This window comes from Prosopis cineraria, unplaced genomic scaffold (assembly GCF_029017545.1).
Source record: "Prosopis cineraria cultivar Desert tree isolate PC_DT_omini unplaced genomic scaffold, ASM2901754v1 PC2, whole genome shotgun sequence".
NCBI classification, from domain to species: Eukaryota; Viridiplantae; Streptophyta; class Magnoliopsida; order Fabales; family Fabaceae; genus Prosopis; species Prosopis cineraria.
The window spans coordinates 45855882-45872752 of NW_026555333.1; the positions used below are offsets into that span (position 1 = coordinate 45855882).

At 34.9% G+C, this 16871-nt stretch overlaps 1 protein-coding gene across 2 annotated transcripts; it reads right to left on the minus strand.

The window, feature by feature from the left end:
* Positions 1 to 1564: 1564 nt before the first annotated feature.
* On the minus strand, positions 1565 to 15886 carry LOC129302379 (flowering time control protein FPA). Of its 2 annotated transcripts, XM_054941212.1 has the most exons (5): positions 15799 to 15886; positions 15625 to 15693; positions 15030 to 15350; positions 4319 to 5550; positions 1565 to 2941 (listed from the first exon to the last, which is right to left on the minus strand). In XM_054941212.1, the coding sequence occupies exons 2-5, from the start codon at positions 15625 to 15627 to the stop codon at positions 1747 to 1749; spliced, it is 2751 nt and encodes a 916-aa protein (XP_054797187.1). In that variant the 5' UTR covers positions 15628 to 15693; positions 15799 to 15886; the 3' UTR covers positions 1565 to 1746. The 2 variants fall into 2 exon arrangements, with proteins under 2 accessions (XP_054797187.1, XP_054797188.1); XM_054941213.1 differs by having other exon boundaries at positions 15625 to 15868.
* Positions 15887 to 16871: the final 985 nt, after the last annotated feature.

Genomic DNA, 16871 nt, shown 5'->3' on the forward strand with positions numbered 1-16871 from the left:
TATAAATATAAAATACATCCATGATTATGGAGATTTTTTTGCCGAAATTTTAATTATGTCTCTAACATAACATGGAAATGTTTAATTACCTAATATTTTAATTTTCATTAAATAAAGAATTGATATAGAAGGATAGTAATCCATTTACTAATATATATAAATCAATGTCAAAACTACAAGGAAAAAATTAGCATTTTGAAAGGATAAAATTTATGTATTTTATGTTATATATTTAATATAGTCATATTTAGTCAAATCGTGATAAGTGAATTTTAATGTGTTAAAAAAATTAATATCATTAATTTATTATAAAATAAGGAAAAAATATATCTTTTGATCCTCATACTTTGCTCGCGTTTTATTATAGATCCTTACACTTTTTTAAAATATTTTAAATCCCTACACTTTTATTTTCTGATATTCTAGATCCTTATATGAATGTAAAACACTGAAAATAAAAGTATAGAGACCCAAAATATCAAAAAAATTACAGGAATCAAAAGTTATGTTTTCCTTAAAATAAATAATATATAAAATATTTAATTATCGTGATTTAATTGAAAACAAATATATTAAATATATAAGGTTAAGTTTCTAACACACACAAAAAAATTATATATATATATATATATATAAGTTTTTTCTAATATGAAATATGTGGCTTTTTTACTAATATACTATAAATAATAAAAAAAATACTTAAATGCTATACCATGAAAAGTATTTACCAAAATGCTATACTAAAAATTGTTCATACTAAAAATGATTTTGTAATTATGAAGTAAAGGCATGAACGATTCAAAATGAGTAGTAGTAGGTGAGTTGAAAAGAGATGATAATAAGGATAGCACGTAATAAGACTTGAATTAAATAGGTTTGGAAGAGGTGAAAATGGGCGATAATAATGATGAGAAAAAGTAAGAAATTATCACAATTGACAATGAATATTATGTCATGTCAATAAAAAAAGCTAAAATTATTCTTAACTTAAACGATTTCATTTTTCATTGAATAAAAATAATTTCTTACTAAAAAATTATTTTTGATGTGAACGATTTCTTCACAATTACAAAATCGTTCTCAATCTAAACGATTTTCAATGTAACATTTTGATAAATACTTTTCATGATATAGCATTTGGATAATTTTTTTTTCATTATTTATTGTGTATTGGTTAAAAAACCAAAATATGCTAATAAAAATAGTGTTATTCTCCAGAATAGAGAATTCTCTCCTCTTCCCTTTTCATCCTCTTCCTTTTTTTTTTCCCCTAACCATTATATCAATATTTGAACATTTTCGATTTGATCTTTATAAAATTATTATTAAAATATTAAATTATAAGAAAAGATAAATAATTAAATACAGACTACTAAAATTTAATTTAAAAAGTTTAAAACTGCAGTGAAAACCAAATAAAAGTACATATTTCTCTATCTTTATAAAATTGTTATTAAAATATTAAATTATGTAGCTTTATTCTCTATCTGAAATATAAGCTAACTTTTTATAGTAGAAAACTATTAGTTGGCCAAAAAAAAACACTTTAAAGAAGCCTGAACAGTGAGGGAGATCGCCAGTTTAATTTCAAACCAGATAGTTAATCAGAAAGCCAAGAACCAGCATTACTACTATGAATCACAGATTTCCTAAACAGGTCCTGCATAAACTGAAACTCTAACCAGTCCATTTACAAGCCGTAATTCTCGTTTAAGCTCGGACAGACTAAAAAGAGCCAGGCACTGTTCAACTTCCTTTCCCTTGCTGAATTTGCTGAAGAAGAACTGCAGCCAGCTGTAATGTCGCTTGTAGACGCTTCTGTGGATCAGCTTCTGCATCTTGCTGCATGTTACTTCCAGTTAGCTGTTGCTGATTTCCGTTAGTCACTCTTTGTGGCTCTCTTTGAACCATCTGTGATCCTTGAGGCACATTTGACATCTGCTGTTGCTTTTGAATCTGTAGAACTTGACCATACTGAGCTGTTGCGAGTTCAGGATTCACTGAGTTATTTTGAATGGGGTATTTTTGGGATGATCTGGAGGAGGAGTCAGACCCGTTAACTCTATGAATTTGCCTCGGATCATGTGACGCCGCAGATACACTAAGACCGCTCCCTGATTGCCTCTGCTGCTCAAGAAGAGATGCTGCTAGTTGTGCGAGCTGCTCTTGTTGGAGGGATCCACCAGGCAGAGATAAAGAATCCAGAGGCCTTATTTCCTGAAGAGATGACTTGTTTTCACCGACACGTTGGTTTGAATTGACATCAAGCACTGACCTCTGAATGTCCTGCTGCTGATCCTGAGCAAGAGGTTCAACAGCACCAGTTGACAATTGTAATGGTAAATTTCTATTGGAGATCAAGGTCTGAAGATTGTTGGCAGACCAATTTGGCCCAGATGTATTGTTCTGCTGTTGAGCAGGATACTCGTGTCCCCTTCTTCCATCATGAGAACCAGATACACCAGCCATGGCAGGTCCGGTAGGCAGAGCTGCTGAAATCTTATTTCCAAGGAACGAAAGATTGCTCATCCCCGATGCACCCAATTCAGGAATAGATGTAAATTGTGGGGGGCTATGAGCTGATGGCATTGGTGGCTTTGGATACAATGCACTCAATTCATTTTCATTGTGCATGGACCCTTGAGTAGAACCCGGATGCTCCAACCTTAGAACCACACCAGATATACTCAACTTTCCAGGTACCTTCAATACTTTCTCTGAGAAATCTGATGGAGGTACAAGAAACAAGGTGTTTCTGTCATCTAACTTAGCAACTGCAGCCCTACGCTTCTCCCCCAGGTAATGCATGAATTCATTGTAGTATTCAATGTCAACATCGCTTTCAGGCACAAAGAAAACAACCCAAGCACCAGCCGCTTGGTAATAATGCTTTGAAAGCATGTCTAGACCAGTCCTCGCTGTGCAATCCAAGAATTCAGGTCTGAAATTATGGTATTGAGATTAAAACCCAAGTCAGAACAATGAGGGGTGAAACAAGATAGATAATGAGTGCAGCTATAAGTATGACTTATGGAAACAAGTACAACAGGAGTCAAACAATCAATGAAATTAAAGATGGTAAGTAATCCCTCTATTTGCCGAGCATTCAACATGCTAATATGAAATCATTTTGAAAATTGAATTTGGCAAGGTAAGGTAGCTGAGTATGCGGTAAGGTAGCTGAATTAAAGGAAGCAATTTGCTCGGAGTAGTTCTTAATAATTGAAGTTGGGGATCGAGTTATTAAAACTTGAGCCTGTTCCATTCACGATTTCAAGTTGGGAAGGGAAAGGGATCCAAAATAAGGATGTCAAAGGGATCAATTGCAAACAACCCTGTATTGTAAAAGTATCTTTCTTAATGCTTCTGGTGCTTCGCTCCCAAACTCTCACCACAGAAAGACCATTTAGATGGCACACTGATAGCTGACTGACACAAATATTTTTTTCTACTCTATTTTCTATGATTTTTTTCATATAAATTAATGCAATGCTACAGTTAATCTATAAATAATATAAATTCTATCAAATGTACCATTCATAAGCTATGAACAATGCAACTTGCCTCAAATTTTATTCAAAGCACAAGACCAAATTCTAATTTTGATTGAAAAATAATTATGCATTGATAGTCATAGGGAAGTAAAATAAACAACAATAACAACAAGAAGCATGAGGTCGGCTACATAGATTGCATAATACCATTATGCTCATCATCAATCAAGCTTTTAAGAATATTATTAACTAAAAGATCTTGTTCAACAACTTCCATAAGGAAGCAAAATCAATGCATAAAAATAATGAATATGTTAAGACAAGTTCCAACATCCAATCAAACAGATGAGTTAATTCAAGCTCAACAAATGTCTATCAAAGCACAATTAACTTATTTATTAATCAAGCCAAACCTGCAACTGTTTTTTTTTTTGGCCTTCTACATTATGATGTATTAACTCAACCAATATCCATTTCTAATCACACAGAACCTAATTCCAGCTTCATAGAAGCAACCCCATGGACAAAGTCGCCGTTGAAAAAAGGACCCTCCAAAATACAAGGGCTTCAGAAATGTTAATAGTACAAAACATCTCTCTCGCTATATGGAACAACAATTCATAGCATTAAGCCCATTACTAGAACCATCGCCTTTGAAGTTGATAAAAAAGATTTAACCTCAAAAAGTACATTTTAGTAGCAATTTCATTGGCCTATGTTATGATGAGAAAAGACATACAATCGATGCCATTCATAATAAAACAGCAATATGTAAGTTATTGATGCGATGACAAGGCAAACTCAACATAAGACATTCTACTTACAACATGATATCCAGGACTTTTCCCACAGGGAAGCAGCGAGCACGACAAACAGGTGTTCCACCTTTGGCAATGGTTCCTTCCCATTTCCACTCAGTTAAGGATGAGTTACTAGGTTCAGGTGTGAGTCTTCTTTTCTCAATAGAATGTGATTGCAGAGAACTGGCACCCATGCGGAAACTATCATTAGGATTCCGGTGCTCACTTCGATCTGACCGAGCAAAAGGGGAATTTGGTTTGGGATCAAAAGTTTGTCTATGCACAACAGGTCCAGCATCAATTCTGTTATCAAGGACCTCATGTTGGGGCAAATCAGTTAATAACCTTGGGAACATATGCCTCTGCCTTTCTAAATCAGAAAGAGGATACTCTGGAAGCTCTTTTTCAGAAGGAAGAGATACAGTCTTCAGCTTTTTAGCGTCATGTTGATAATACAGATCATCTGGCAAGTCCCGTGGATCTTCAAATAATGCATGCTTTTGAGGAAATCTTTGAGGAAAAGTACCCAAATGAGCTTGTCTATCTCTAGAAGGACTTCTTGAGTGTCCAAAACTTTCTTGTAGTACTCCAAGGGGTGGCAACTTTTCACCAACTCTCCTTTGTTCATATGAAGTGAATCCACTAGCCCGTGAAGAGCCCCTTCTATCTGAATCATAAGCATCAGAATCTGCCAAGTCCCATTTTGGGAATATATCAGGGGAACTACCACTACGGTCTCCACTAAAGCCCATGATACTCCTATCTTTTCTCAAGTTCTCAATTGATCCATGACGACCGCTAGATGCATAAAATGGGGATGAAGGGGAATTAATTGAAAACCTTCCACTGCTTGATGAACCAGCTTCACTCTTTGCAAAACAAATATGTACGCGTGGATTTCCAAATAACTTTCCCTGCAGAGAATCTCTTGCTCTGCGTGCTGAAGTTAGACTCCTAAAACGAACAAAAGCATAACTACGACCTGGAAATGTTGTGATCTTCTCAATCTCACCAAATGGAGAAAAAGCCTTTCTCAAGGCTAAATCATCCACGTTCAATTGAGATGGAAATCCTATCCACAAAACCTCACTGGGTTCTGGGTTTTTATCAGTCAGCTTGGATTTGTCGGGATAAGGAGGCTCAGGACTACCATGGCGTCCTCTAAACTCTCTTTGAGTGAAAGGAGATCCTCTTCTCCCTGAGCTTCGTTCATCCCAAGAGTGGTCTTCATCACGTGTTAGTGAAGATGGCTTATCCTGTATTTAGAAACATACTGAATGTGAAATTCCAATATTTTGCACACACTCAGAATCCAATATTTTGCAAAAACAGCTCACATCACAAAATGACAATTATGAAAGTGCGTGATTGCTGTCATCCAACATAACTCAAGAGAATTAAGAATTGATCTTATCTAGCTGTACTCCCAGCTAGATTGTGAGTTTTACATTGTTGTCATATTTCTTTTACAAGTTGCAAACTTCATAAATAAATTTCAAATATCATAGTTTTTGTCAGTATTATCATTGATACGTGCTGTAAAAGCTAAAGATTCTTCTCTATTGTAACCTTTGCTTTACATGGCATTAAAGCTTCAATGACGAAATAGTTCAAAGTTCAATCCATGGCAGGCGACATTTTCTTAATTACAATTTAAGTTTCTGCACCAAGTATGGAGAGCATATGGTTTATCTACACTATCATGTATCAACCAAAAGAATCTTCATTTGAGGGGGTAGGCACATTAGTCATAATAAAATCAACTGTGGCCCTTAGCTTAAGCTTTTTAAGTTATTGTGAACCTCAACAATATCTTTAAATTTTAAGTGAACAAAGATGGGGGAAAACTAAACCAAACAGTCAATAGAGGACAGTCAGTCACCCGCATAGTAAACCATTATTATTTACATGAAATATCAACTAGATGAAGAAGTCAAACAGGCAACAGATGGACGACCAAATTAATATCCACAAAACCACCTGGACAAAAGTGAATTATTATCCTCAAATCAAATTCTCACATAAAAACCTTCAGCAGAAACAAAATTTTATAAATATTATTCATATGTCCAGTCACAAGCAAAATGTTATCATGCTCTTACGTATAAGTGAGATAACTGAGAGCCCAGATCCTCTTTAATAAGAGGTAAATGTACCTGGAGCTGTTGGAGAGAAATAGACACAAAATATAAGGCAAACTCTAAAAAGAAAATAGCTTATAACATTAGAAGTAGCTTCTAACATCGGTAGGTTTTAGTTTTTTCCTCCAAATGCAGCATACAGTATTGCCAAGGATCTGTTTCCTTTTAAACCCTGCATAATGACATTCTCCATAGATATCTCATCCAATTTAAGGCATTGACAACCAAGATAAATGAAATAAGTTAATCCCTCAGCCTTAATATTCTTTAAACCCTGTATCATGTCTCCCATATTAACTGAATTCCATCCAAATCAAGACGTTTCCCAATAAGCAATCCTTGATCATCTACACAGAAGTCCATGCAAAAGTCAAAGTATTTCTGAACGGGACTGGGTAGTAGGAGAAGCCAACGTTCCATATCTCGTAGTATAAGATGCTTGATGTGGTACTTAAGGAGAGTGGTTCTTCCCCTTTGACAACACACTTTTAATGGTGAGTTCAGTAAACCCCCTTGCCATTAGAGTTGGTTGACCAATGACAGAGAGCTACCTAAGAGGGCTCTAACCTCTAAGAAGTGACGGAGAAATGCTGCAAACTGCAGTTCTCAAGACATCGATTCTTTGGGTCCCATCAATTTCAAACTGTTGTACTATGATAGGACTAGGTAGGATGAGATGCCTAAGTTTCACGTAGTGTAGCATTGGATGCTCTGTATGGTACTTGAGAGTGGCTCGTTGCCCTTGGTACTGCATTATTAAGGTTGGGTTTCCCAGACTTCCTTGAGGCCCATCAATTTCACACTGTTGCTGTAGAGCTTTTATATGTAGTTTCAGTTACCCAAGATGTTTGATATCAAATGATGTTAAGATTGATGCCTCAATTATTAGGGCTGTCAAAATTAACCCATCTCGTACTTCTTACTGCAAATCTTATCAACATTTTACCATTACAAGAACCAGAGATCTGTTTTTAAGATCAAAGACATTTTCTTGATTGTAAATGAAATGTACAAACCAAGTTCAAGTGACATGCTAGCTAGTTAATTCTATTTGACACCTACAAGTCTGAGAGCAGATGGTACTGTTCCATCAAATAATCGAGGGAAAGAGATGGAATTATGGAAAGTTGCCTTCATTTTAACCATTTTAACCAATCACAAAGAAACCATATCTTTTTACTTACGTTGTATGTACTCACTTAGGCCATCAAGAAACAGGATTTTATGTACAAATTTAGCTTACTTTCACACTCGATCATTCAGAAGCTACCAGTCTCAACTATTTCAATTAGTTAAGTAAATATTGTGCATTTATATCAAGGAATCAATACAATTCCACACGCTGAAACTAACCAAACCCCGTGAGTGCCATTTCTTGCCTCAACAATAGAAGCCAAGTGTTGTAATAACTGCATCATTTGAGAATTAAATCTGGAATAATTTGTTCGTGACATGCAATGCATTATAGTCACTGTTCTTTTTTCATTCTGGAAATCATGCATAGGATACTGACAGTGAAGAAATGAAAACTCATATGCACAGAAAAGTTGAGTTTTCTTGACAGTGGGATGATTACTGAGGAAAAATATGTCAGTTCCTCTAAATATTAAAGATTGTGTTTTGGAGGAACTCTTAAGATGTTCTGTATCTCCCCCTTGTCATGACCTTTTAGTTTTTATACAACACATAGAAGAAGTAAAGAGATTGATAATTAGAAAAGAAGTAATATGACAGGAGATAAGAAATCCAAACATGAAAAGGGGGGTGGCAAAAACTAAAAAACAGCTGACAACCCCAATTAAGGATTTTTTTTTTTTCATATTTAGTACATTAGAGCAAATAGATAAGAGAAAACACAGCAATTCCAAATCTTAATCCGAGAGGACCACTAATTCTTGAAAAATATGAGATATCAGGTCTCACACTGAGTGGTATGGGATGATCAACAATTTAAGTGAGTTGGTTCTCCTACATCAACAGCTAGTTTTTGGAGTAAGGTTCCCCACCCCACTTAGATACCCATCAATTGGTATCAAAACCTGATTGTCAACAGTTTCGTAGAGAACTACCCATAAAGAGTTCTAATTGGTAGGAGATTAAGTTAATTGCCATGGAGTGCAATTGCCACGACATTGACTTTCCATCGGAGGCTAATTGATTGGCAGCATAGGATACCAAGTCTCAGCTTGAGTGGCATAAGATGCTCAATGAGGTATTTAAGTAAGTTGGTTCTCCCACCTCAATATCTAACTTTTGGAGTAAGATTCCTTATCCCACTTAGGCACCCATCAAGGAGTTAATTCAATTTGGCAATAGATTATAGTTTAAACAAATCCGACTAGCATTTGATTTTGTTGCCCAAGTGGCTAGGTTTTTTCTTTTTTTTTTCAGTGACTGAGACAAGAATTCACTAATATGATAGTCCCATTCCAAGAGAACTCCATCAAAGGATTAAGCCATGGTTATTATAGGCACATGGACTGGCATTTAGATAAACAATACGTCCACCGTTATCAAGTAACTTTGAAAAACACCCAGTGGAATGCTGTTGTAATATTAAATGCTAATGCAGTGTGTAACCCTGTAGCTTATATTAAATGATACTACCTCCGTCCCAAATTATAAAACACTTTTAGACAAAATCTCACATACCAATAAACCTCATTAAATACACCTAACAACTTTATCTTTCCAAAACAAAAATATAAACTTTCAAAAATATCCATCATTTAATATATTGAAAAGAGAAGGGACAGGAATTAATTATAGAGAAAGAAAGGGTAATATTGTAATTGACGCATTTAATGAAACTTTAATCTACCCAAAGTGTCTTATATTTTGGGACGGAAAAACTCCTTCAAAAGTGCCCTATAATTTGGGACGGAAGGGGTACATGATATTAAATAGGTCTATCTTGCAAAAAAAAGGGAGGCTCCATGGGAAAACAATTGATGAAGCTTCCTGACAATCACAAGGGATTTGTGCCTTGCTTCTAGTCCTAATTACCTGAAAGAGCAGAGCGTCTACTTTAACATAGACTTAATGCATGAAACTAAATCAGTCCCTTGTATGGTTTAGCTATCAAGTAGATGTCATGTTTATTCAGCCAAGCGAAAAGGTTGCTTCTATGTCAAGTGTTGATATGGAAATATTAGGGCAAAATTGATTCATAGACTCCAAGTTGGTTTTCCTACTAGGGGAAAGTATAGATGAATAAACCATGTTTCTTCTTGGAGTTGTTCAGGCTCAACTTGTATGCTAAATGAAAAAAGCTCGAGTTCAGATTGGGACACATTGGTTAATGATTCAAGATTGAAAACATCCTTGCTCAACTAAACTTGGCTCAATGAGAGTTAGATTATACAACAACAAACCTTATCCCACTAGAGCTAGATTATAAACAAAAAAAGTATTAATATACTACTTATGTATTTTATGTAACATCAAAGCTATGCAAGATATGTATAAGAGGACAGCAACTAGTATAAGAACATTTAGCGGTGTTCCTATAAAGATTAAATTACATTAGGAATCATCTCTAAATCCTTATTTGTTTGACCTGATCCTAAAAGTTTTGACTGTGCATATTCAAGAGAAAATCCCAAATGCATGCTTTTAGCAGATGATATAGTTTTTATTGCGGAGATAAAAGAAGAAATTAATTATAAACTTGAGCTATGAAAGAGGACATTGGAGTCAAAAAGCTTCCACTTGAGCAAGAGTAAGACATAATATTTGCATTGTAATTTTGATAAGAGGTCAATTAATAGTAAGTTGGAAGTAAAATTAGGTTATCAAATTATACCTCAATTGAAAAGGTTTAAATATTTGGGAGCTATTATTTAATATGATGGGAAAATTGATGGGAATATTATATATAAGATACAAGTCAGGTGGCTTAACTAAATAAAGGCTAAAAAAGATATTTGCAATCATAAGGTAACTAATAAATTTAAAGAGAAGTTTTATCGAACTGTCATAAGACTAGTAACATTATATAGTAGTAAATGTTGATCTTTAATAGGACGGTAAGAGCATAAAGTTAGAGTAGTAAAAATAAGAATGTTGATATGGAAGTACGATCATATACGTAAAGATAAAATCCGAAATGAACACATATGAGAAAAGGTGGGCATAGCACCTAATAAGGAAAAAATGGTAAAAAACGTTTGACATGATTTGGACATATACAAAGAAAATCACAAGAGGTACCCATGAGGACAGCAGCACAGATAACTTTGAGCCCTATTAAAAAAAGTGGAGGAAGGCCAAAAAAAAACACTTTTGAAAATTACTGATCAAAACCTCTTAGTTAACAATATTTCTAAAAACTTGGTAAATAATATGGCACAATAGCGTCATACAATTCATGTAGTGAAACCCCACCTAAAGGAATAAAGCTTGTTATTCTTGTTGTATGTATTTCACATAACATAGAGTAAATAATTTAAAATAATTTATATACAAGAGAATAAATAATATATATAATATTTAAATGAGGCGTGAGGCAGTTTAAGTTTTGACTGAATTTCTATGGGCTTAAGTTCATGCTTTTGAACAAAGAAGCATCAACTTTAAACGAGCTTGATGAGTCAAGCCAATATACTTGCTTATTAAATAAGTCATGTTTAAGCAGAGCTTAAAGCTCATTTGTTGAATGAGCAGAGCTCTGCTGTCACTCACTTGGTCATTTTAAGGTTTACCATGAAAGGCAGTGAGGCAACTATTCCACTGGCATGTTCTCCTTTTTTTTTTCCTTTTTTACTTATCCTTTCTTTCCTGCTTTTCTTGCTAAGGATATCTTGTCCTCTTTCTTGCATATCTAATATAGTTTCTTTTCCCATCTAAGCAATATAAACGCCTATAATTAAGGAAAAGGACACTTTCACCAGTGGAATCTTCTCATTTACTCAGCATATCTTTATCTGTTTCTCTCTTATCCCTAAATCCAATCACAATAAAGAAATGAATGGCATTTAAAGGAAATATAAAAGCTTTTATACAAGCGCTAAGAGGTTACTACAGCTAGAATGTCTAGAAAAACATGGTCCTCATCTTTATGACATGTAAATTAGTTTTAGAAAGTAATAGGGGTCCAATCAACAGGATAATAATAGCATCTCTTTTACTTTGATATGTTGCTGCATATGCCCCTTATTATACCACTTATCATTTAGAATTGAGGCAAATAAACCCTTTCTACAATTCAAACTGATGGTAAAAAGCGTATTACTTGAGCCACAGCAGAAATTCAATCAATAACTGACCACAGTAAGTGCCAGCAGAAGGACAGCGTAAATTTTAGAGAAACCAAAATGGCAGGTAGGTAAGATTAAGGCTGAAATGGTTTAGTCACCTTAAAATATAAACTGAGAGGTATTATAATTAAGCCTCTCACAAGTATTAGACGACCAAAGCCTACAATTAACTTGGACAGAAAGCGAGTGGAAATATTCTACTAATATGTGGGACCATGGGAGGTTGATATTGGATTACAGAGTTGCAAGTGAAGGTCAAAATTTAAGGGATCGCTAAATATAAAGCTAGTATGAACCCTATTGCCTGGCTGAGATCACAAAATATAAATTGCCAATTTTCAATGACGAGAATAAATTCCATTGCAGATATCAATATCCAACAAATTAAGCTTATTAATGTGATTGCTTAAGAGTGCATCATGTTCTTGCTGCAAATAGAAACAGCAAAGTGTTGTCAATGGCGGCCACCATGATGGCTTTGAAGCTCCCAAGCTCAGGCCATGCCAATGCAGCCCCACAAGGAATAGCAGTCTCAACAAGGTGGCTGCTATAGCTGTGGCGGCCATCAATTTATGGCAGGTGCCACATTAGAATCGTATGCAGAGGAGATTTTTCACATCTGTCATCAGCCCAAGAATTCCAATGAAGGATTCGCAGGTCTTAAATCTGAACAAAACCTGGTTGGAACCCTTATTCATGTTACTAGGGAGCTACTTTAGCCTATAACAATTTTGCTTCCTTCATCATTTTGAATTTTCAACCAAAACCTCTCATACTGCCTCTGTCCTGCCACTCTAGATGACATTAATGATTCTAATTCAAAAACTACATCCATTGAACGAAGAATAAGATGGGTTAAGCCCACTGTCAATGATAAAATAAGTGATGAGCAGATGATTTGGAGGCCGGGAGTGATGATTCTAACTTTTCATGTGATCATTTTTTCTCGACTACCTCTTAAATCACTTTTGTTATGTGTTTTTTTTTTCCATTTTGAAAATGTTCTTCTAATCTGTTTGCCTCAATACAACAGCTGGCAACCATCTGCCATAGTAACATGGCATATTTTAGGCTTTTATCCACACACAATAACTTCAGGTCCTTGAACTTTGCATCAAGCAGTAAAGATCCTGAGCCTGACCACTCACACTATGGGAAGTTTATCTCTCATGAGAATAGCCTTTTTTACCTTTGGAAACCCATATAACAATATCAGGTTCAGGAAGAAACTTTGGATGGGCTAAACTTCCTTTTCATAAGTTTCTGTCTATGGTTTCTATAGTTCATATCAATGCTCCATCCATAATTTCTACAATCTGAGAGATTCCATATAGATAGCAATACTTAAAAAGATTCATGTTAGACCATGCACTTTCACTGCTTAAAAGTGATTTCCAATAGTTAAAGAGTGTTTTGTGGCACGATTCATGGTGTTTGGTTGATAATCAAAATTGCAAGCAGGCATTGATCAAACATCAAAGCCCCCATGGTGGTGAATTGAATTGTATATGAAAATTTCAACATGCAGAAACTTCCTCACAAGGTCTTATGATTTGGCATCATATGAATAACAATAGATTGAATATTTGACAGTGAATCATCAGTATTCCCCATGTATGTCATAGAAAGCCAGAAATAATTAAAATGGAAGGCTACATTATGTGGCACAGTGTAATTGCTGTGGATCTTAAGTAAAAATCCAGCCTCACCAACATGATCTCGAAAACACAATCCATATTTTCCCAACTTTTTACAGAGATATGAGGATATTGAAGTATTTCAAATTATTTACAGTATCCATTCAATGGAACCAAGCTGGGGGATTTGAATCTGTCTTTCAGATTTAGGAGCACACTGATTTGCATTTATTTTCTCATATTTGACCAAATATTTCACCCTAGTAACAGAAACATTTGACCGGGCTATCAATTGAATTGATGTGCGTATGTAACTTGTTAAAACCCATAAAAGTTGTTCAACTGCTTTGCAACCAGTCAACTCTGTCTCCTCAACCACACTAAATGCTTGAATGCAAAGCCATTTTCGCTCCCTTTCAAAAGCCATGGCACTGGAATTAAAGGGCTTGAATTTCTAACAAAGAATAATAGTCTGCCAACCTTAGAGAATCCGCATGCTTTCATTACTCATCCCTTAGAAATAAATGATTTTATTTTGGATGGAATTGTGAGATGAATCCAGAGCTGGACATTGGAGGAGTTACATTCATGATTATTGGTCATTGCTTGGACACATTATCATTATAATAAGTTGCTAGCTCTTGATAATGTACAGTATCAAATTATTTCAGCAGTTAGTCTTCACCGTATAGTGCAAGTAATTGGGGCCGTTACCTGAAGTTGAATTGCCAAGGACATAAAAAACGTATAACCTTTTATGAAGTTTCTTTCCTCACTTTTTCAAGATATTCTTTCCTCATCAGCTACAGTCTATCAACATACAAAAGCTACCAATTGTATAGTACAAGAAGCTCAAAGAAAAGACTGTATAAAGAAATGATCACTGATTAGCTAAAGCTCCAATTTTTCTGGTGAGAAATTAACTCTAAGCATCCTGTTTAATTGAAAATCTTATAAAAACTGTAATCAGGAATAGAAACTTCATTTAAATGATAATAATCCCAGACCTTGTTAGATTTATTGAAGCCAGCATGCTGACATGAAAAGTTCAATCAGGGCAGAATTTATACTCTTATTATACAAGCATGTTCTTCAGGTCTAAGAGCAAGATGGTATTACATATTATATAATTAACTAATCTGGGCTCTGGCTGGCGAGCAAAAGCGCACTGTTATCCTCCTTTTCATTTTTTAGTGGATTTGACATGAGATCTCAAAAGTCAACACATTTTTATCTCCTCAAAAAGAAAATATTAATTATCACAAGGGCATCTGACAGACTGACACAGTTTGTGCCCCTGGAATCTGCTACATAGAAAATCACTTTAGAACTAGAGAAAGGCAGTGAACAGTTCATGCCGTATCGATCCAGAAAATGACAGCATATTTATTCTTCCGGAAAGTTGAATTGATCACTTCGTACCCTTGTTTGGAGTGAATCATTTACTGAATGGAAAGAAGCAATTTTATGCACCGTTTCTGTCATAAGCATATTTTTTAAGCACTGTAATTTGATGGCCTATCATACATCCCAAGTAGTGAGTTGGATGCCTACGTTTGTCTTACAAGTTTTCTCCGATTTAAATTAGTCAATTTTTTGCCTTGAATAAATAATTTATTTGAACAGCTGAACTATGTACATATACGCATGAAAAAGCATCTGAAAAAGCATCAGACAGAAAAAGGTGGGCAGGACTGACCGCCTTGGCAAACTCAATTCTAAGCGGGTTGCCTGAAACAGGAAAACCTTGAAGTTCTGCCATGGCATCAATAGCATCCTCATCCCTTCTGAAATTGATGAAAGCATAACTACGACCAGGCTGAAATGCAACACTCTCAAGTGGTCCAAATTGTAGAAAATGACGGGCAAGTTCATTCTCTGATATACTGTGTGCTAGATTCCCAACCCAAAGATGCCTGGAAGGGGGGTTGCTGCTGTTGCTCCGCCCACTGCTACCTTTATCTTCAAATCTTGAAGGGTAATCCCTTCTAAACCGATCTCTTCCACCACTTCGATTTAACTATAGCCAAAACAACAGAAAATAGCCAGCCTCAAATATAGATACTTCTGCGTTTTTCTCTAAAACCTCGTTAAGAAAACAATAACATGCATCGGCATTCGGCATCAAATGGCAAATGGGCTTAGTTAATCTCACAAACCATCATAGAGTGAGAATCAGGAATGCCAAAGGGCCTTGATTGGTAGTGCTTCAAGTAAGAAACGAAGAAAAACATGAAGCAACATAGAGCTAACTACTGGTAACTGAAGGATAAAAAGGTACGGACGCTACTAACCATAGTAGAGTGAGCAGGGAGATATTTGCAGTTTGCACCAACTTCAACACCGAATCCGATCACTTCAACCTACCAACTCAGACATAAACAAGAATAAATTGGTGATTTCAATACTTTCCTTCGGAGACTCTGATCTCTGGAAAAGATATTATAATCCCTGAGTACGCTGCCTACCTCGTGCGCGGTATAGCGTACAGTGCGATTAGGGCTTCGAAGGGGTTAAGGTACGCCTGAAGCGGCTTGAGAAAAGCTTTTCCCTTTTTGAGAGCCGAGGATAAGCTATATACGGCGAAGATACACTAGCGGCTTACTAGTACGTACTTTTGAAAAAAAAAAAAACAAAGAAAGAAAGAAAATCAACCATTAAAAAATTAATCGTGTGATACTGAGATTTTAATTTAATCCAATTAAAACTTAATCTCTATATTTTTACTCATTATGGTTATAGTTTTAATTCCCTTGCAGTTCACTCTCTAAACTTTTACTTATTGCATATCAGCTCTTATAGTGTTAATTATCTTTAAAATATTGATTTGTGCATTTTAAAAATAAGTTAAGGTATGAAAATACCTATCAAGTGAATGGTTAGAAACATTTAATTGTCTAAGGTGAGAAAAAAATAAAAATACTTATAATGTTATTAAAGTTAGTGCGAAAATGACTACACTGTCAACTTTGCCCTAATGCTGTTAGGTTTTTGAGTTAAATACTAACTATACTTGTCATGTGTTAATTTTTACTAATGTAGACTAAAAAAAAGGATAAAAATGTCCACGAAATCATCAGTTAAGAGCATCTAGTAGCTTAAAGTGAAAAAGATGACAAAAATACATATAATGTTACTAAAGTTGATGCAAAAGTGACAAACCCATCAAATTCCTTAAATATTAACTATTTAGCTTACACTTAATCAGAAATTAACCATTTATTCACTAACTTGGACAAAAAATATTTCTAAGTGAAATTCTATAGAGGTTGATCGATTGTTGTATAAATATCATGTGAAAAAATATCATTTTGACCAAACATTAAATTAAATTGCTCGCTTCTTTGCAACAATGGCAAAAACTATTTAAGAATTTCAAACATATCATAAATAAAATTATTTAAAGTTGTGACAATATTCTTAAGATGGGTAACGTAGGAGGTATGCTTAATCTCAATCTTCAATTGTATATAATATATCTCACTGTATTAAATTTCAAGTTTTGTAAGTAAAAAAAAATGATTGAAGAGGGTGGGAGGGA

Bases quoted from the DNA above. Each gene is read 5' to 3' on its own strand.
- LOC129302379 (XM_054941212.1), bottom strand. The intron at 5,551-15,029 runs GTCAGTCCTGCC...TTCTAAATACAG, and splicing joins GAATTGAGTTTGCCAAGGCG to GATAAGCCATCTTCACTAAC. The intron at 2,942-4,318 runs GTAAGTAGAATG...CCATAATTTCAG, and splicing joins AAAGTCCTGGATATCATGTT to ACCTGAATTCTTGGATTGCA.